This window comes from Pelobates fuscus, chromosome 4 (assembly GCF_036172605.1).
Source record: "Pelobates fuscus isolate aPelFus1 chromosome 4, aPelFus1.pri, whole genome shotgun sequence".
In the NCBI taxonomy this organism is placed as follows: domain Eukaryota; kingdom Metazoa; phylum Chordata; class Amphibia; order Anura; family Pelobatidae; genus Pelobates; species Pelobates fuscus.
The window spans coordinates 241,360,864-241,383,674 of record NC_086320.1 but is presented as its reverse complement, the minus strand read 5'-3'; the positions used below and the strand labels follow the sequence as shown (position 1 = coordinate 241,383,674).

General features: G+C 39.0%; 1 protein-coding gene across 1 annotated transcript in view; it reads right to left on the bottom strand.

Annotated features, from left to right (window-relative positions):
- LIMD1 (LIM domain containing 1) overlaps positions 1 to 22,811 on the bottom strand; it is a 331,045-nt gene that overhangs the window by 53,459 nt on the left and 254,775 nt on the right. Inside the window, exon 7 of the mRNA XM_063450621.1 lies at positions 18,572 to 18,623. Within this exon, the coding sequence (XP_063306691.1) occupies positions 18,572 to 18,623 (52 nt within the window). The remainder of the gene's footprint in view (positions 1 to 18,571; positions 18,624 to 22,811) is intronic.

The following is a 22,811-nucleotide window of genomic DNA, read 5'->3' as shown; positions in this document are numbered from 1 at the left end:
AAAAACTTAATGACATAATTTCCCCATATCTATTGAAGACATTTAATGAATTCGCCACTCACAAAGCAATTCCACCAGAAATGCTCCAGGCTTCCATAATGCCAATCCCTAAACCAGATAAGGACCCAATATATACGTCAAATTATAGACCAATTTCTCTTATTAATTTAGACATCAAAGTCTACTCAAGAATTTTGGCTGATAGACTTAAAAGAAATATACCAGATATTGTACATATTGATCAGAGCGGGTTTGTAGAAGGTAGAGGTACGTCTGATAACATCAGGAAATTATTGAATGTTTTATACCATGCAAGTCATAGTTCGTCCCCTTTTGCCCTGGTTACCCTTGATGCCGAGAAGGCCTTCGACCGAGTAAATTGGAAATATCTGGAAGAGGTCTTGAAGGCCTTCGGCATAGATGGTCTATATAAGGAATGTACAATGGCCCTATATAAAGATCCTCAAGCCAGAGTCACAGGATTTATGTTTCAATCGAACTGGTTCCCAATTAGAAATGGGACGCGACAGGGTTGCCCTTTGGCACCCCTCTTATATATCCTTTCTATAGAGCCATTGGCAGCTGCGATTAGACAGAATGAGGGTATCAGCGGGCTAATGGTGAATACAATGGAGAATAGAATTACACTTTACGCAGATGATGTTCTATTGTCTCTTACGGACCCTATCAGATCTATTTCAGCCACATTCAGACTTATTAAAGAATATGGTAACATTTCTGGCTACAAACTAAATATAAAGAAAACACAAATTTTGACAAAAGGTTTAAGCAGGCCCGGGGAAAAAAAGCTTAAAAAGGAATTCAATTGTGACTGGGAAGTTAGAAATATAAAGTATTTAGGGGTAAGACTATCTTTGGAACTTAGAGAAATTGGAGAACTTAACTATACAGAAATCGCAATCCAATTTAGGAATACTCTAAAAAATTGGAGAGGGTTAGAATTGTCCTGGTTGGGGAGAATCGAAGCAGTAAATTCCTATCTACTTCCTAAATTGACATTCTTATTTGGAAATCTCCCGTTGAGAGTGTCCCCCCAGACGATACGCGGTCTTCAGAAACAAATAACAGATTATATCTGGCAGGACAGACGACCTAGAGTGTCATTGGAAATCTTACAGAGACATTGGAGGGACGGGGGAGTATCTTTTCCGAATGTACAAAAACTATACATGAATAATATGGTTGCACACTTAATCAAGTGTGATAACTTTACAATACCAAGACCAATTTGGTTAGATATCGAAAAATCGGATTTTTGTAATATCGAACCTCTATTCCTTTTGTGGTGCGATAGTGAATTTGTAAAAAATATAAAATCCAACAATCCGATGAACAACACAATGATTTATATAGTAAAATATCTAAAGAAAAAATATGGCACCAACCACATATCAAGAAATGCTCCATTAACATGCTTAAAATTTTATATAAAAGATATAAACATCCAAGAATGGGAAAATTGCGGAATTGTAAGATTTACAGAACTGTTAGAGGATAACAAAGTATTGTCATTCCCAATATTACAGATTAAATATAATCTTCCTTCTAAAGAAATATTTAATTACTTAAGAATAAAATCTTTTATTATGGGAAAGACTTTTTCAGAAACCTCTCCAATCGATCAGTTTATATTATCCCATTATAGAAAAAAAATTGCTTCCAGATTCAACCAATTCATAAGGAGACAAAATCAAATTGATAAAGTGTCAGCTATGAATAAATGGGAGCAAGAACTTAAGTTCTCCTTGCCGGTTGAAAACTGGCTTTCGGGCCTACAATTAGTAAAAAGATACATACATGGGGTAAACGTACGGGAAGTATACTTAAACTAGTATACCGATGGTACCTGGTGCCTACTCGCCTCCATAGATTTCAACCCACACTTCTACCAGAATGTTGGAGATGTGGCAGGGAATTAGGTACATTTTCTCACATATGGTGGGACTGTGAGGAGTTGAAACCTATGAAAATAATCTTGTCTGATTTGGTAAATCTTATTTTGAAAATACAAACGGTTATCACGGCCCAAATGTTCCTGTTTCATTTAGATATGCCAAGGGTCAAGATAAAATTTAAAATCTTAATGATACACATTTTTATGGCAATCAAATTAGTTATGGCTAGAAATTGGAGAACTATGGGCCCGTTAGATTGGCACGAGATTTGTATACAAGTGGATTACCAAGGTAGGATGGAAGCAGGCATAGTAACAAACAAAGTCTCCAAAGAGAAATATGACGAGATCTGGGCCCCTTGGAATAGATACTATAAGTCCTAAAAAATAAACGCCCCCCCCCCCCCTCCCCAAATTCCCCCTAAGGCAAGATAGTAGCCTCGTGGAAGTGTGGGAAAGAGTCTAATGAATGAGCATTTTTGTTGTCTTGAGTATGGACTTTGTAAAAACAATATATAAAAAAGAGAGAGGAAAAAAAAATGGTCTCAACAATAATATGTCTAATATGTCTAATATTTAATTCACTGTAATATATTGAACCTATTTTTTTTTTTTTTTGTAAATGTATTATATGGATGTAAATGTATTATATGGATGTGGATGAAATTTTAAATGAAAAATGAAATGAAAAATAAAATATTTATAAATATCAAAAAAAATAGATGAGCTTGCCATTTTCAAAACACTATTTAGAGACATTATAGCGGTAAAGTAGCTGTGCAAGCGGTCTGTAATGAAATAAGCTTGCCGTTTATAATGCACATATATACAGACGTTTAGGTAGTAAGTAGCTGAGTCGGTATACTAGCCAAATTGACCAAACAACTTTTGGCAGATTCTCAGACTGCTAAACCAAGGTTCTGGGAGAGACCGGTAAATTTGCAGTATTTAAATCGCTAATACTGGTAAAGCGTGAAAGGATGACTGAGCTCCTGAAAAGCTTAAATACAAAACTGATAATCAAAAGGGGAGGGGGGAGAGAAAACTGCAGATAATATGGTGTATAGTAAAGGAGACTATCTGCCTGTCACTAGTGACCCTAGCAACTCGTGCCTTCGAGGGCACCCCTTAGCAAAAAGCCTGATTTCTCCTGATCGCTAGTGCAGTGATATAAAGTCCCAACCTCCCAGCAGAAAGCCAAAACAGGCTAGAGAAAAATTTAGCTGAACTTGCTTCTAGATAGAGCAGATGAGTCAGTGTTGCCGTGTGTCTAACCCTGTTAGAAAATCTTGACAGGGATAGAATGTGACACTGATAATGCAGTGTGCTGGATAACACCAGGTGAGAGCCCCTGACGTACGTTTCGCCACTCTGGCTCTTCAGAGGGGAACTGAGCTCCTGTTCAAGTTCAGTTTAAATAGGAGGAAGGGTTGGATCTCATTGGTCCAGGAAAGTGGGTCAATGAGAAGTCCCAAATGATTAAGGTGGGAGGGGTAAAGGATTTAACCCTTTGAGTGCTGTTTTTGGATTTAACCCTTCGAGTGCTATTTTTGGTAAAATTCAACCAATGTCTTTTAAAAATTAGAAATAGAGAGACTTAGAGATTGCTAAATGACTAGCATTATCCATACATGGAGGAGAAGTGGAAATTGGTAAATTGCCAAGTGAATTTAACCCCTTAAGGACACATGACGTGTGTGACACGTCATGATTCCCTTTTATTCCAGAAGTTTGGTCCTTAAGGGGTTAAATACCAAAATTGCTTAGATACATTAGAATATGGAGAGCATTGACAATTTTGCTCAGAGTTTACTAAACAGTTTGTTATAATTGAGAGTGAAATTGAATTATTAAAGAGTAGAAAATAATTTGTTGTTCGCACAGAGAGATAATAACTTGGTTGCAGAAAAAATAAAAGGGGGTTGTCAGAAAGCAGAACTTCTATCAGTGGACTGTGGGTTGAGTTAACTCACAAGGGGAAAGGGAATAGAACATAGATATCTTTTGTCCCAGAGATGAAAAAGAACTGGGGAGTGTTAATGAATAAATGGAGTGAAATTGAATTCCTCATTGAGACCTGAGGGTGTATGGGTTTTAAATTCATGGATCCATTTAGACTCTCTTTTTAGTAATCTTAGATTAAAGTCCCCCTTTCTGGCATTAGTGGATAGACGTTCAATAGCTTGAAACTGTAAGTTAGAGGGGTCCCCTTGATGTTGGGAGCGGACATGACTGGCTACTGGTGTGATGATGTTGGTATTGGTAACTGAGTTCACATGTTGTAGTATGCGTCTCCGAAATTGTTGGTATGTTTTACCTATGTACTGTATCTTGCAGTTACACGTGATAACGTAAATGATTCTGGTAGTGCTGCAATTGATAAAATCCCGAATCGGGTATTGCTTGTTGGTTTTAGTGCATAGGATAAATTTGGAGGAATTAATGTATTTGCACGCCTTGCAAGAGCCACATTTGTGGGTGCCCTTCGTCTGTGATAACCAACATGGCATAGTGGTGGGAGGTTCCAGATGGCTATGGACAAGGGAATCTCTTAGGTTTTTGGGTCTTCGTGCCGTAAGGCTGGGGTAGGGAGTAATATTATCTTGTAGTTCCTTATCATGTACCAGAATTGGCCAGTGGCTGGTGAGAATTTCTCTCACGGGTTCCCAATACTGATCAAAAGTGCTGATGCATCTTATAGTCTGTTTGGGTGGTTTAGGTCTAGAGGAACGAAGGCATGTGGATCTATCCATATTGCTAACCTTTTGGTAGGCACTTTTTAGAATTCTATTAGGGTAACCCTGTTCTTTGAATCTTGATTTAATGTCTTTCGCTTCTTTCTGGAAGGCAATTTCACTGGAACAATTTCTCCGGGCCCTTAAGTATTGGCCATAGGGTAGGCCAGCCTTGAGTTTAAAAGGATGGTGACTCTGCCAGTGCAGCAGGCTGTTGGTAGCCGTGGCCTTTCTATGTAGTTCAGTGGATATGGTACCGTCGATATCAAGTATAATTTTAAGGTCCAGGAATTCTAATGTCTTCTCATCAATGACCGATGTAAATTGTAAGCCAATGTCATTGTCGTTTAGGATATTGACCAGTTGTTGAAATTTCGGGATGGATCCTGTCCAAAAGAGAAGCACATCATCGATGTATCTGTGCCAATTCAGTATGAATTGGCTGTGCTCATATCCAATTTTAGACAACTGAGCCTTCTTCCTAGACACCTTGTATCCTGCCTTCCAGAGAATGTGTAGTAGATCGTGTGTTGCTTGCTGACATATTTCTCTTGTAACTGCGGCTATCAGCAAGTCATCTACATATTGTAATAATACACACTCTCCTGGGATGGACTTGAAATCCAGTAAGTCTTGACTTAAAGCTGAACCAAATAGGGTAGGTGAATTTTTAAACCCTTGGGGCAGTCTTGTCCAAGTCATCTGGCGTTTCGAGCCCGTTACAGCATTTTCCCATTGGAAAGCGAAGATACATTGGCTTTCTGCAGCAATTCGGAGGCAAAAGAAGGCATCTTTGAGGTCTAAGACTGTAAAATAGGTAGCCCCGCCCGGAATTAAAGCAAGCAGGTTATACGGATTGGGCACAACTGGGTGTATACTTACAACCGCATCATTGACTGCTCTCAAGTCCTGCACAGGGCGATACTCATCTGTACCGGGCTTTTGAACAGGCAGCAATGGGGTGTTCCAGGGGGAAGTACAGAATTTTAGGATACCATACCGTATGCAATTATCCAGATAAGTTCAAAACACACAAAGATGTGGAATAGGTGGCGCTTATGTATTTGTGTACAATTATAAAATAGCCGCTAAAAACACTCCGTGGGTACTCCTATAAACCCACCACATATAAAAGATCACCAAAATCAACAATGAAAACCTAAGTTTTCTTGAGTGTAGCGCTGGGTGTAATAGAAAATACAACAGTGAATAGTGCTCTTGATTGCACTTACCCTCTTTAACACACTTGTATATATGAAAAAAAGGGAAAATATACAGATAATTGTGCAGTATATTAGGGTGAATCAAATTTTATAGTGAATTCTGGAGATAGAATCAAATTCACTCACATTTTTTAGAGCCTTTTACAGATATAAGGCTTCCTGGCGTCTGTGTCTTTTTTGGGTAGACCACACGACCCCCCTCTCACGATATACGTATACGTATTCTCCTCCACGTTCAGGTAGAAAAAAGACACAGGTAATCCAATCTGAGCGTAGTATTTCAAATACTATAAATACCAATGTAAATAAAATATAATATTGCTCACCTTCTTTAGAGCCTTTGATAACCGGCTCTAAGTATATTGGCCTAGTGTCAATTTGTGGGGTGACACTGCCCCTTTCTGGAATCACTTCAACAGGATGCAGCAAAGTTGGTTAAATATAAAAATATATTTATTATAAAAAAGGATATTCTAAAATTATGTATACAATTTACTAGAAAACAATAAAATTCGAAATGTCATATGTATAATACAAATATAATTGTTGCCAAAAAGCGTTTCGCCGTCACACGGCTTCCTCAGTCGGCTCCTGTTCTTCTTCTGAATAAAATCGCTTATATATCTTTAAATTGACCGCCAAAAGTCTCTTAATCTTCAGTCCGGTGTGTTTCCCGTGTCGCGGGTCAATGCCGTTGCGTCACTTCCTGTCCTTCGTACTACATCTCCCATGATGCTGTGTGGATCTCGGCGTCATTTCCGGTGTGCGTCAGCGGTGTTATGGGAAATTGAGTCCAAAGTAATGTCGTTGAGCAGTTCGTTTTTAGTCCGTGATTGCATTTTGGGCATATAGTTTATATGTTTAGGGTAGGGGTAGAAGGAGACAATTATACCATTAATATTGAAAGCAATCATAACTTTAAAGAATATAAGATTAACAGCAATGTGCAAATATTGAAATAATAAATAAAAATAAAAATGTAATAAACCAGAGACTTGTCTATATTTGGTATGTGGGTTTCTTAGTCTGATACAATATAACCATCCCTACAGGTTTGACTGTGGGGTGTTCTCATCTTTAAAAATAAAAATAGAAGTAAAATACAATGAAAATGGTTGGACTTCCTTACATTATTAGCAGCATAGGTTCTAGGGGTTCAAGGGGTCACATGTTGTCTGTGTTATGAACATTATGGAATTGTAGATTGTTATGACATTAAACACTCAGACTGAAAATCCCCGAGTCTTTTCAATATGTGTTATAATTATAAAAATGTTCTTAATTCTTATTTAGTAAGAGATAGGAATGAAAAATAGTTATTAGCAATGAAGTTTATAGGAAATACAGTCTATTCAAAAAATGTTTGACTTAGAGTTACTAGTTCAGTTTATTTTGAAGAGATTCTGTTTAGTTATTGTGCAAATTGCTATAGGCGTAAAATTCTTAGGAGGGTTTAATTTTTTAAAAATATTTAAAAAATATTTAGAATGGATCTCATCTTTAAAAATGATTAAAAAGGTGAAAAAAGTTAAGAAGTTAAAGGAAATGGCAAAGTTCGAAATCCGCATTTAAACCAAGAGGGGCTAAGGTGTTTAGATTAAAAATCCACTTTGTCTCTATTTTTCCTAGCTTTTTTATTTCATCCTCCCCTCTCCAGTTTAAGGTGACCATCTGTATAGCTGAAAAATTTCAAAATTGAGGATCGTTGTTGTGTACTTCTTTAAAGTGATTTGAAACGCTATGTTTTTCATACCCTTTCTTTATGTTTCGTATATGTTCGTTTATTCTTACGTATAAAGGACGCTTTGTTCTGCCCACATATAGAAGATTACAGGAACATTGTAGTAGATATATAACTCTCTTTGAAAAACAGGTAGTCATTTCTCGTATTTTATATTTGTTTTCTTTCTTTGAATCTGAAAATTCTGTAACGTGTCTTTTCACACTCTTTGTATTTTTACAGGCTGAGCATAGCCCACAGCCGAAAAAACCTTTCTTTTACATAGTTACATAGTTAGATAGCTGAAAAGAGACTTGCGTCCATCAAGTTCAGCCTTCCTCACACCTGTTTTTTGCTGTTGATCCAAAAGAGAAAAAAAAAAACAAAAAAAAATTTTGAAACAAGCTAGGACAAAAAATTCCTTATTGACCCCAGAATGGCAGTCAGATTTATCCTTGAATCAAGCAGTTATTACCCTACATTGAAAGATTATATCCTTGAATATTCTGTCTTTGCAAGTATGCATCTAGTAGCTGTTTGAACATCTGTATGGACTCTGAAGAAAGAAAGGGGTGGTTTTTTTGTCTTTTATGTGGTTGTGTACCAATTTTTGTTTCAGATTGGGTGCTCCCCTGTATATAAATCTAGGCTTCTCTGGTAAAATAGAGTACAGCATTGGATCATTCCTTAACATTGGCCAGTGTCTACTAATTATTCGTTTTATTCTGTTACTCTCCTGATTAAAATTGCTGATAAAAGGTAAGATGTTGTGTTCTTTTGTGTTTTTTTTGTTTATATTTCAATAAAAAGGATCTATCCATAGTTTCTATTTGTTTAATGGTATTTAAAAGGGATTTTTCTTCGTAACCCTTCTCTATGAACTGGTTTTTTATTCTTATGGCTTGGGTTTCAAACGTGCTTGTGTCTGTACAGTTTCTGCGGATCCTCATTATCTGTGCTTTTGGGATGTTTTTTAACCAGGGTGAAAAGTGACAGCTGTTTAAAAAAATGTAATTGTTCACATCTACTGATTTAAAAAAGGTTTTTGTCTTAACTTGATTTTCTTCTATAAAAATTGTGAGATCTAGAAAATTTACGCTTACTTTACTATACTCAGTGGTTAATTTAATTCCCCAGTCGTTGGTGTTTAAAAAGGTTAAAAATGACTTTAAAAGATCCTCTGAACCCTTCCAGATAAAAAATATTTCGTCTATGTACCGCTTGTAGGAGACCAGGTTCGCCTCCCAGTCTTCGTTGTTATTTATGAACTTCTCCTCCCAGAATGCCATGAAGAGATTTGCGTAGCTAGTAGCGAACCTGGTCCCCATTGCAGTACCGACTTTCTGTAAAAAGAATTCGTTGTCAAACCAAAAATAGTTGTTATTTAAAATAAGTTCTATTCCATCTGTTATAAAATTAATTTGTTCATCAGGATAAAAATCATCTTTCTTCAGAAAGAATTGTGTGGCCTCTATTCCTCTAGTGTGCGAGATGATTGTGTAGAGTAAACTAACATCTGCAGTGACTAGGATGTAGTCTGATTTCCACTGTATTTCTTGTAAAACTTGGATGATATTAAGTGTGTCTTTGAGGTAGTTTTTGGTTTTTTGTACGATTGGTTGTAAACACTTGTCCAGGTATTCCGATAGTCTACTCGATACCGAGCCTATGCCTGAGACTATCGGTCTACCTGGAGGGTTGGTGGCATTTTTGTGGATTTTGGGTAGGTGATAAAATACAGGGATTTTTGGTTTCATGACGTTGAGGTATTTGTATTCTCTATCATTCAGTATCTCTATTTCTTTCCCCCTCTGTAATAAGTTCTCAAATTTTGTCTTAATGTTAATTGTCGGGTCTCCCAATAACTTTTCATATGTGTCTCCATCCCCAACTAGTCTCAGGCCTTCTTGTAGATAATCTTCCGTTCTCATAACTACAATCCCCCCTCCCTTATCAGCTGGTTTAATCACTTTTTCCTTATTCTTCTGAAGTGTTTTTAATGCTGACCATTCCTCTTTACTTAAATTCATATGTCTCTTATCTTTGGGTTTGATTTGATTTATTTCCTGCATGACCGCATTCTCGAACGAAATCATCTCTTTGGATATAAAGTTATTTGGAAAAAAAGTGGACTTTTCCTTAAGATCAGTGTGTATATATTTTGAAGTTGGGGTCTGATGTGTTAGTTTATCTGTTCTCATAAAACATTTCTTTAGACATAGCTGTCTTTTGTATTTGTTCAGATCTATAAAAATATCAAATTTGTTTAGGGGTTGTGTGGGAACAAACTTTAATCCCTTGTTTAAAATCTTTTGTTCGTTTATAGGAGTACCCACGGAGTGTTTTTAGCGGCTATTTTAGAATTGTACACAAATACATAAGCGCCACCTATTCGACATCTTTGTGTGTTTTGAACTTTTTTGTATATCCTACTCCTTGTAGGTGTGGAGGCAGCTAAAATGTCACTGTTTGAAAGGAGAAAGAACTATTGCACAAATATAGACACTATGTTTGATACCCCCACTTCAACGCACAACTCCCAACCTCAGACCAATACCTATGACTTAAGAGAATGTCAATATAAATTAACTAAATGTATGAACCAAGAGGTTAAAATAATCTGGGAAGTAGCGACCCTAGAGAAATATATCAAAGAAAAAATTACCCCTAGAGGTCTAAGATATAACAAATATCCCACATTTGATAAAGGGGAGGAAGAATTTATAGAAGAATGGCAGGAAATGCTAGAAAACTTCTCCTTCACAACCATGAAGATGTTAATCAAAAGGAGAAAACTCACTTTACAAAAATTAGATAAAGACATTAATGAAATTCAAACCCAACTTTTAAACCATACCACTTCTGAAGAATATGAAACCATAACAAAGACAATTCAAAAACAAATAGACAAAACAGAGATTGAAACTATAAATATTAAAAGAAAGAAATACAGGAGGGACAGGTACGACTATGACAATAATCAAGTCACCACCTATGCAACAAAGAAACACACTGATACACATAACGATAATCACCATAATCATTACACTAGAAGAGATCACTCCCTACAACAGAGTAGAAATAACCATGCTTATGTAAACAGAAGGGAGAATAACTACAATCCAAACCCTACACATTCTCAATGGGAACATAACAATTCACGGGATAGGAGACACCATTCTAGAGTTAGGTCACCACATTCAAGACTCCCCCAACCACAACCAAGAATCAATAAATTTGCACCAACCCCTACAAAGGAAAGATATGAACCAAACAGAAAAGCCAGGGAGAGATCACCCATCCTCACGAGAAATCGAAAAGAAACACAAAAAAGTAACAATTTCACCACTAATAGATTTGACATTTTAACAAACAGACACAATGAAGATGATGATTTTTTTCAGGAGGGACGCCAAAAAGGGAAATACAAAGCAGCACAATCCCCACACAATACAAACTCCCCTCAGAATACCCCCCAAAAGACAAAGGAATTTAAGAGGAGGGGCACCCGAGGAGGAAAGACACACAACAAGATAAGGAAGACATCAGTACAATCACAATCAATAATTTTTAATCTAACTGGGAACCACCTACCATTGGCCGAACAAAAGATTTTAAACAAGGGATTAAAGTTTGTTCCCACACAACCCCTAAACAAATTTGATATTTTTATAGATCTGAACAAATACAAAAGACAGCTATGTCTAAAGAAATGTTTTATGAGAACAGATAAACTAACACATCAGACCCCAACTTCAAAATATATACACACTGATCTTAAGGAAAAGTCCACTTTTTTTCCAAATAACTTTATATCCAAAGAGATGATTTCGTTCGAGAATGCGGTCATGCAGGAAATAAATCAAATCAAACCCAAAGATAAGAGACATATGAATTTAAGTAAAGAGGAATGGTCAGCATTAAAAACACTTCAGAAGAATAAGGAAAAAGTGATTAAACCAGACGATAAGGGAGGGGGGATTGTAGTTATGAGAACGGAAGATTATCTACAAGAAGGCCTGAGACTAGTTGGGGATGGAGACACATATGAAAAGTTATTGGGAGACCCGACAATTAACATTAAGACACAATTTGAGAACTTATTACAGAGGGGGAAAGAAATAGAGATACTGAATGATAGAGAAAACAAATACCTCAACGTCATGAAACCAAAAATCCCTGTATTTTATCACCTACCCAAAATCCACAAAAATGCCACCAACCCTCCAGGTAGACCGATAGTCTCAGGCATAGGCTCGGTATCGAGTAGACTATCGGAATACCTGGACAAGTGTTTACAACCAATCGTACAAAAAAACAAAAACTACCTCAAAGACACACTTAATATCATCCAAGTTTTACAAGAAATACAGTGGAAATATAAGAATCTTATATTCTTTAAAGTTATGATTGCTTTCAATATTAATGGTATAATTGTCTCCTTCTACCCCTACCCTAAACATATAAACTATATGCCCAAAATGCAATCACGGACTAAAAACGAACTGCTCAACGATATTACTTTGGACTCAATTTCCCATAACACCGCTGACGCACACCGGAAATGACGCCGAGATCCACACAGCATCATGGGAGATGTAGTACGAAGGACAGGAAGTGACGCAACGGCATTGACCCGCGACACAGGAAACACACCGGACTGAAGATTAAGAGACTTTTGGCGGTCAATTTAAAGATATATAAGCGATTTTATTCAGAAGAAGAACAGGAGCCGACTGAGTAAGCCGTGTGACGGCGAAACGCGTTTTGGCAACAATTATATTTGTATTATACATATGACATTTCGAATTTTATTGTTTTCTAGTAAATTGTATACATAATTTTAGAATATCCTTTTTTATAATAAATATATTTTTATATTTAACCAACTTTGCTGCATCCTGTTGAAGTGATTCCAGAAAGGGGCAGTGTCACCGCACAAATTGACACTAGGCCAATATACTTAGAGCCGGTTATCAAAGGCTCTAAAGAAGGTGAGCAATATTATATTTTATTTACATTGGTATTTATAGTATTTGAAATACTACGCTCAGATTGGATTACCTGTGTCTTTTTTCTACCTGAACGTGGAGGAGAATACGTATACGTATATCGTGAGAGGGGGGTCGTGTGGTCTACCCAAAAAAGACACAGACGCCAGGAAGTTTAGAGCCTTATATCTGTAAAAGGCTCTAAAAAATGTGAGTGAATTTGATTCTATCTCCAGAATTCACTATAAAATTTGATTCACCCTAATATACTGCACAATTATCTGTATATTTTCCCTTTTTTTCATATATACAATTGTGTTAAAGAGGGTAAGTGCAATCAAGAGCACTATTCACTGTTGTATTTTCTATTACACCCAGCGCTACACTCAAGAAAACTTAGGTTTTCATTGTTGATTTTGGTGATCAATTATCCAGATAAGATTGAATATTCTTCTTAGCCTTCTGCGGGATATGATATTGCCGTAGGCTCACTGGATAAACCCCAAGTGTTAGTTCAATTCGAATGGGTGGAATATTGCGGGCCAGTCCTGGTGGGTTGTTCTCTGCCCAAACTCCTGGTATGTTAAATAAGGATTCATCACTCTTAGGGTTTTGGCTAGTCAACGCTGTATAAAGTCGCCACTCTTCTTCCTTTGGTACTGATAATGTCATAATACCTGAAGGTCCATTAAACTTTAAGGATGTTGTTCCATTTGGTAGGAACGTTATCTGCGCTTGTAGTTTTGATAGCAAATCACGTCCCAGCAATTGGACTGGACATTCAGGCATATAAAGGAATTGATGTTTCACTACGTGGCCTCCCAATGTACAGAGTCGACTTTTAAGAACCGGTTTTGCAGCACTCCTTCCAGTTGCTCCTATTACGGTAATAGTTCTTCCAGATGGAGGAGCAACTAGATCAGTCACCACCGAATGTTCAGCACCAGTATCAATCATGAATGCACTCCTTTTTCCCCCTATTGATACATCGACCATAGGCTCCGCTCGGCCAAGGGGGATGGAGCCCGGTCGGTATCAATAGTCTTCCATGACCGTGTCAGCCAATCCTACAAAGTCCCTATCTTCTCTATCGCAGGACCTTTGCGCTGCGGGATAATATCTGTCTTCCCTAACACTACCTCTGTTATTACCATTACTCCCTCCGGGGCCTCCTCTACCTCTCGCTCAACCTCTAAAGTTTCCATATCCTGCCCTGGGTTGGTCTCTCTCATACTGCTTTCTTTTTGGACACTCGCTTCTCCAATGCCCTTCTTCTCTACAGTATGCGCACTGATTCCTACTCAGGGGTTCCCTATTCCACTTGCTATCGACTCTATCCGGGCCCCGTCTATCTACGCCTGCGATCGCTACCGCTAGCTTATCCGCTTTTTTACGCATCTTGCGCTCTTCCTCTTTCTTACTCTCTGATTCCCTATTCATGTAAACTTTATTAGCTACCTCCATTAGTTGGGTGATGGACATTCCTACGAACCCTTCTAACTTTTGTAGCTTGCGCTTAATATCTCCGTAGGCTTGGCTGACAAAGGCAGAGTTTACCATTCGGGAATTCTCCGGGGCTTTCGGATTAAAGGGGGTATACAAGCGGTATGCCTCCAATAATCGGTCATAAAAGACACTGGGCGGTTCATCACTCTTCTGTATCACCTCAGCCGTCTTAGACATATTTATAGCTTTCTTTCATCCGGCTTTCATGCCAGCAATTATAGAGTCTCTATAGGCTTTTAAATGAACCATATCTGCGCCATTAACATTCCATTCGGGATCACAGTACAATTAATAGTGGTTATGGTGTTAGACATGCAATAGACGACAATTATTAGTATTTATATACAGTGTCAGTAAATATACAGGGTTATGGTACCGTGCGCTATAATACAGCTACACACTATTAACACTCTCGCTAGACGGCAGAGCTCACGCTATCTAACAAGATATACACGCTACTAAACAATCTTTAACATATATACAATTCCCAACTAATCTATTGGCCAGTACCTTGATGGACTACCTAAAACTATCTACATCCGTTTTGGTTAGCCACACTGCCCAAGCACCACATATAGCGAACTAGAGGGCGGAATTTACAACAGAACCCTCTTAGTCTATCTACTCTATCAAAAGTCTAGTGGGTTCCAAATTTACACGCCTTCCCACTTAGCCAAGATAGGTTGAGAGCTAGCGGACCGAATTTACACAGACGCCGCTTAGTCTCCCGGTCCCTCCGACCTAGCGAACAAATTGTACACCCTAGAACGCTAGTCTAGACAAGACACCGGTGTCCGGCTAGGGCTATTTACACAGAACCCCGCCTGACTCCAAACCAAATTAAACGGTCTTACTAAAGAGCGTTCAATTCAGCGGTGCGCCTTCGCTCCTTCCCTCCGCTGGAGGGGGCAGATTCCGTACACAATTCAAACCCCTTATGGGCCTACCGCACAATCGGTATACCCCTAGTGGGTCCGCCGTCTAAAACAGCGGTCGTCTTACCTCCTCGTTCCTGAACTCCTGATCTCCTGGACAACAGACCAGTGGCGCCGAGACGAAGGGAGGTCCACGCAGAAGTTCAGGGGTGCAGCCGTAGAGAACGTGGGCAAAGATAGACCGTCTCACGCCTCTGCTTCTCAGCTACCGTTGAACGATGAGCTTCCCGGCCAATGCACCAAATGATACCGGAGAAACTGACGGAAGCCAAGCACAGAGAGATGGACACAGGTTCTTCAGGAAGGAAGAGATTCTTTATTCGGTTCACCGATCGGGACTCAGAGGGACTCAGAGGGACTAGTGTCACCAAAATAGAACAAGTTCTGAGCCCCGGACAATAGTGCAGGCTCCCTATATAGGCACATAACTCCTCCCATATTAAGCTCCACCCGCACATTCTCTTAACCAATCAATACGAACAAGAACTAACTTCCTGCTTGACCGCATGGCTTGTCCAGCACAATGGAGGAGGGGAATACTACATCCGGTATTCTTGCACATGCTCCGTACACTACTGATCGTATCTTGCCACGTGCAACCAACCGACCGATACGTCAGCATATGCACTTACACATGCCACGTGGTAATCTCGGCCTACTAAATTTATTTTTTTACCGAGATTCCACCACACCCTCTTCTGTCAACAAGAGCATGGCTGATTTCTGAAAAAGGAGTGTAAAAACCTTGGGGGTCCAATGCCACACCAAGGGGAACTTCTAGTTTGTCTCCTGTATTTTTGTGAAGATGGAGCTCTAAAGATTCAAAATATTTTTTTGTACACTGTTCCTTGCTGAAACCTTGCTCCAGCACATCCTCATAGTGGCACATGTACCTGGGTAGCAGAAGAGTGCCAGTTGCCAGGGGCAATTTGTATAGCTAAGAAAGGCCTTTATGAAGGCGATCCCCTAGTCTGCATCATTGCTCAAAAGGTATCAGAGGCATGCAAAGGTTTTCCTGAAAGTGGAGAAAGCAAATCAAATTACTAAATGGCAAGTAGTAGAACTGGGACATAGCCGTCGGGGTAAATTAGCCAGTGAGAGCAGACAACCTCTTTAACTTGACACTGAGTATGAGCTTCAAAGTGGAAAGGGAATGGGGCGCCACTCAGATGGAAATAGGGAATGAAGAAAGCCTCCCCCCTCACAGGCTAGTTTAGCGGTTTCCAGACCACCTCCCCATGAGCTGGCCTCCTTGGTTTCCTATTTTTTATTTATTATAAGGGTACTACATTAACAAATTAAAAAATACAAATACAAATGTAAAATACAAATGTGAAATCAAAGTTCTTCTAAAATTCACCACAAAAATTCCATTAAATAAACAAAATAGACGTAAAAAAGTGAATAGCGTGTAAAATAATAGTGAATCAATAATCCCACCGTGTAAATCAACAGTGATTAGGTGATAACACACATATATAAAAATGTAGCTGTAATACAAAAATATAGTTTGAGCACAGTAGACAAATACATTGCAACAGAGAATTTCCCTTTTAGTATTACAATTTTAGTGCATCACTGGCTCAAGTATGTCTACAAGGGTGTAATAAGAGTTATCTTGGAATGTAGCCTCTATGGATAGACCCTCCCAAAATATAGTTGAATCAAAGGCACCAAATTAGAGTAAAACAGCCAATAGTTATTACAATAAAGTAAATAAAATGTCTCAGAAGTCAGTCAATTAGACAAGCTGCCAAGCCATGGGTGCTTAATTCATTGTTGCACTATAGAATATTGCTATTTAATTTGTGTAGTGCATATATGAATTGGTCACTTGGTAGAGGTGGTAGGGCCAAAAGGACTGATGCCCGTAGGGATTAATTTACATTACAATATACATTAATTTATAAGAATGTGACAGATGTCAGAAGGTTTAAAAGTCCTTTAACCACAAGTTGCCTGTAAATGTAAATAACTGACTTCTACCATATGCCTCTCTTTCCCCTCTTAGATAGTCGTTTCTTTTGATATGCCAATGGCTATTGGCATACAAGAGAACCCTTGTGTCCCAGTGTCGTATCAAAAAGAAACATAAATACATAAGACATATATAAATCAGCTTGCCTCATTTTGTGCATATTTAGAATGTGACAAGTGCAATTACATAGTCACATAGCTGAAAAGAGACTTGCGTCCATCAAGTTCAGCCTTCCTCACATATGTTTTTGCTGTTGATCCAAAAGAAGACAAAAACACAGTCTGAAGCCCTTCCAATTTTGCAACAAACTAGGAAAAATTCCTTCTTCACCCCAAAATATCTCCTTGGATCAAGAAGCTATTACACCACTAATTAGAAATTATTTCTCTGTAGATTATGTTTTTGCAAGTATTTATCCAATTGCTGTTTAAGCATCTGTTTGGACTCTGATAAAACCACATCTTCAGCACCGAAATCCACATCCTTAGTGTTCTTACTGTAAAAAAATAACTTTTCTTTGCCATAGACTAAATCTCCTTTCTTCCAGCCTAAATGCTCGACCTTGTGTACGATGTATAGCCCTGTTTATGAATAGATTTCCAGATAATGGCCTGTACTGGCCCCGAATATATTTGTATAATGTTATCATATCCCCTCTGAGGCGCCGTTTTTCAAAAATAAAGAGATTTCAAATTTGTTTTAACCTTTCTTCGTAACTAAAATGCTCCATTCCTTTTATCAATTTTGTGGGTCGTCTCTGCACTTTTTCTAGTGGTGTGATATCCTACTTTAGAACAGATGCCCAAAATTGCACGTTCAAGGTGTGGTATAAACAGCGATTTATAAAGAGGCAAAATTATATTTTCATCCCAAGAATTTATGCCCCTATTTATACATACTTAGATTCTAAAAGTAACAGTCTCTTCTGCCCAGGGGTCTCTGAAAGGAAACATGCTGGCTCACTCAAAATCAGATCTTGGGCCCCAAGCAAGTACACTAGACATCTCATTGGATATATACCATCTGGATTCATCTACGGTTACCAGGCCTGGCCCATTGCAACTAATACCTTAGTTGCAATGACATCAAGTCCACTGGTTTCACTAATCCCACCAAAATTGCAATGCTTGAACTTCTATTGTACAATGAACTGCAGTGAAAGAGACCAGTCGAAATAGCAGTACAAGTTACAGGAGCATGGTAAAGCTGAAAAACATGCATTTACCATCTCCTTGGTGCTTTAGCAGTATCTCTATGAACAGACCACAAGCATTTAGGGGACAGTCAAACTGAAACAACAATAAGGAACTCCAGACACTGCTGTTGTGATTTTGGCACTTGGTCTGTCACTTTAATACATGGTTACAATAATGTATTTATTATTTCCAATGGAAGCATTTACAAGACTGGGGAACTAATGTATCTGCATTTAGTAATTTAATTTGTTTGATTATCCTTGTCCTGACAGTAGGGGACATAGTTAACCTATAAGAGAGGGTTAGCAACGAAAAGTAAAACGTTTAAATAGGTTTTAAACATTTAATCATAATATGATAAACAGAAGTTACCTCCTCAGGTAAAATTGGAAGGCCACAAACCGCACATTTTGGAGCTAGAACCCTAGGGGAAAATAAAGATAAGATATGTTATGTAAATCCAGTGTGGAAAAAAAAAAAAAGAAAATCAGAACACAAATTCCATCATGTGTAATATTTCTATGAATCTGGATGTGAAGAACACCAAGTTACATAAACAAGCATAAAATTAAGAAAACAATAAGACATTTCTAACATTTTCATAAAGGATTTATTTTAAACCTAATGTTCCCTGGGTAATATTACTAAAACTAAACGTTCAGAAACAAATAATTACGTAATGATTAGAATTTACGTAATAGACCAAAGCAGTAGTATTTTTATTTTAAAAGGGAAATTCTTTGCTTGAGCTAACCCATGATGTATACAAAAACATTTTTAAGCAAATATACAAAGCACATAAAAGCACAAAAACAACTTTGAAAAGTATGTAAATAAACATTTATAAACTTACTATAAACTTGGTCAGTTTGTAATGTTGGGCACGCCTCTCAGCTAGAGGAGTTTCTTCAGCCTCCCTCCCCATCTTACCCAGCTCTTTTCCATCAACTAATCTACCCTATCTCAATTTCATGTGCACTAGCCATTACAAGCCATAATCCATTTTCCTGCAACCAAAAGCCATGTTTAGGCAGTGAATAAAAGGTTGGCTTTTACAACCAAGCATAGAAAATAAGAAAATGCATTTAAGATACATTCAAGCAGATTCACTTCCAGAGTGTGAGTATGGTAGTGGCTGCAGGCAGATTATTAGGTTGCATGTGTCCTATTATTCAAGAAAGATAAGGAACAAGGACAGGATAAGGAATAAGGGACAGGCTAAGAGCAGAAGGGGAACAGGTAAAACAGCATAAGTAGAGAAAGAAACCCAGAGTCAAAAGGTAAACATGGGTCACGTATGTGCAATACAAATCTCCTGATTCCTAGAGATAGGATATGATTTCCATAGGAGGGGGGATTGAAATGACAAGGCAAAAGAAGAAGGTAATTATGAAAAAAATATATATACATATGTACCTGCTTTTTCAGCCTGCAGAATTAGATAACTGTTTACCGTTTAGCTTGTAAATGAACAACGGTTTCTGAAGTTTCTCTTTAAATATCTTTAAGTGACAGTTTAATATATAGGGTGTGGCCAGGCACAGTGCAGTTCTGAGAAATTGTAGGTGATTTACTAACAATATATGAAACTAAAAATAAATTTTAGAACACAAATAATGCATCTGATATACACAGACTAATATTCTATATTGCTGTGGTGCTCTGTTAAAACACTCAGACACACCTACAATATGGAGATCCTAGACAAGAGGGACATTCGGATAGGAAAGAGTGAACCCTGCTCAGGCCAGAAAGTGGCTCAGACAACCATGATGTTCACTTTGCTTTCAAAAGCAGAATGGAGTGTATCCCAGCATAGAAGTATTCCTATGAGTTGGTATTGTCAACTTCCTTATATAGCAACCTAGCCTCAAATGTATATGATACGTTGATCAGCAACAACATGTCTAATTTTGTGTAGGCTCCCCTACTGCTTATAAAATAGCTTTGATGCTTCAAGGTGTGGATTCTTCAAGACCTCTGAATGTGTACTGTGGCGGGACCGCTGCCTGTTCGTAAATTGCTGTGTGTCATTCCCTGTATTTTTCCGTTATAGTGTGCGGTATTCTTGTATTTTACCTACTCCCTGTTCAGGATGCCCCATACGAACGGGTTCTGTTCGCCTCCCGAATGGGGACCACCTCGATACTCCATTTAGAATGTTTGTTTAGAATGTTCGCACTTCGTTAACAAGGTTTGAAAACCACAAACCGCAAGGGAAGTCTCGGCGCGTGCCGACCCTGAGTGGTGGCCCGTTCGTTAAACGAACACCGTCCAGGGGGAGCATTAGCGGATTGCTTCCCACCTCGTTCGGTTCCCGAATGAGGACCTCCCCAGTGCTCTTTGGGGTGTTCACACCAATCCATTAGAACAACATAAGTGTGAAACTGCAAGGGAAGTGATTACTGAGCACTTCCCTGGGTGGCCGGCTCCCGAAAGGAAATGCATCCCTTGCCTGGTTGCTGGGGACACTCTTTGGGGACAATGGCGGTTTGGCGGGCTTTCTGTGCCTGGGAGTCCAGGAGGTCCTGGGAAGAAGACCCCCCTGCCACAGGAAGTGAGACACCCTGTATTTGGGTGGCGGGAACTGGGGACAAAGGGACTGGAGTTCCTTTCACATGCAAGGGCCCATGGGAAGGGGAGGACACTGAGTGGCGGGAACAAGGGACAGAGGTCCAGTTCTGTTATATGACCCCTGGGAGGGTGAGAACCCTAGGAGGGGACATTGTCTGTATGAGTGAACCACCCCTTGCATGTGGAAAAGTATAAAGCCACGTGTGTCCAATAAAGCTGTTGTTGTACCCTGGAACTGTGTGTTGTCCAGTTGCTAGAGGAAAATGGGTATCTTACTTCATTAATAGCAGGGGTAACCAGGCGGGTTGCCCAGGGCCCGCTACATGTACTAAGTCCCGCAAGTTGCAAGGTGGGGCCTCCATGGATCAGATTTCTTGTTCCACCACAACCCAAAGATGCTCAATCGGATTGAGATCTGTGGAATTTGGAGGTCAAAGCAGCACCCTGAACGTTTTGTCATGTTAATCTAACCATTTCTGAATACTTTTTGAAGTGTGGCAAGAGGCATTATTCTGCTGAAAGAGGCCACTGTCATGAGGGAACAGCATTCTATGCAATTTCGACAATCTCTAGGTATGTGGAACATGTCAGAAAAACATTCACATGAATGCCAAGACCCAAGCAGAATATTGCCCAGAACATGGCTTCCGCCTGCCTGTCTTGTTCCTATAGTGCATCCTGCTGTCATTTCTCCCCCAGGTAAACACCATGCATCCAGCCATCCTCCTGATCTAAAAGAAAACGTGATTCATCAGGCCAGGCAACCTTCCATTGCTCCATGGTCCAGTTGTGATGCTCACATCCACACTGAAGAAGCTTCCGGTAGGTGACAAAGAACAGGCACCCAGACTGGTCTGCAGGAACACCGTGGTTCTAAAACCTTCATGGCGAACATTAAGTTTTTCAGCAATTTGAGCTACAGTAGCTCTTCTGTGTGATCGGACCAGATGGGATAGCCTTCATACCCCACGCGCATCTATGAGCCTTGGGCGCACATGACCCCGATGCCGGTTCACCAGTTGTCCTTCCTTGCACCACTTTTGGTAGGTACTAACCAATGCATACTTGGAACACCCTACAAGACTTGCTGATTTATAGATGCTCTTGTCACGCAGTTGTCTAGCCATCACTATTTGTCAAAGTCACTCAGATCTGTTTGCTTGCCCATTTTTCCTGCTTCCAACACATGAAATTCAAGAACTGAATATTCACTTGCCGTCCAATGTATTCCATATTTGCCACATGTGTATTTTACATTTCCACATGACAGTTGCCATTGTAACAATAAAAATCAATGTTATTCACTCCACCCTTCTGTAGTTTTAACGTTGTGGCTGATCAATGTAGTTGGAGTAATTTGAAAAAAGGAAAATGACAGGACGGGCAGAGGAAACAGATGAAGAAAAGCAGATACATGTCTTTATATAACAGTGTTAAAGGACCACTAAGCTTAATGAAGTGGTCTGGGTGCTAGGTCCATCTAGGGTTAACCCTGCCTGCTGTTAATATATGTTTACATTAGGGTTAATCCAGCCTCTAGTGGCTATCTCATTGACAGCTGCTAGAGGCGCTTCCCACTGTGATTTTCACAGTGAGAAGACTCTGCCGTCCATAGTAAAGCTTTGTGAAATGCTTTCCTATGGTCTAAATGAATGCACGCATGGCTCTTGCCACACATGTGCATTCAGCCGATTTTGTTTTCCTGGCACTATAGTGGTCCTTTAAGCAAAGACAGTTTGCTTAACAGGGGTCTCATCATCTTTTGACAGTTCTAGCATTCTTCCTTTCTTGACACTGCTTGCATACTACAATAAATGCCACTCTAATGCACTCCTAACTTGCTCCACTCACCCTCTTCAGTTTTTAACACACATTCTCATAGTGAACAGTGACTCCCAGCAGAGGAAAACTCTTTTAGGGATATGATGTACTGTCCAAAGTTTTAAAGGGGTATATCATTTGCAGAGAGTCACCCCTCCTCCCACCTCCACACCTCGAGATACCATTGTAATATATCTTTCCAACAAAACAACAACTT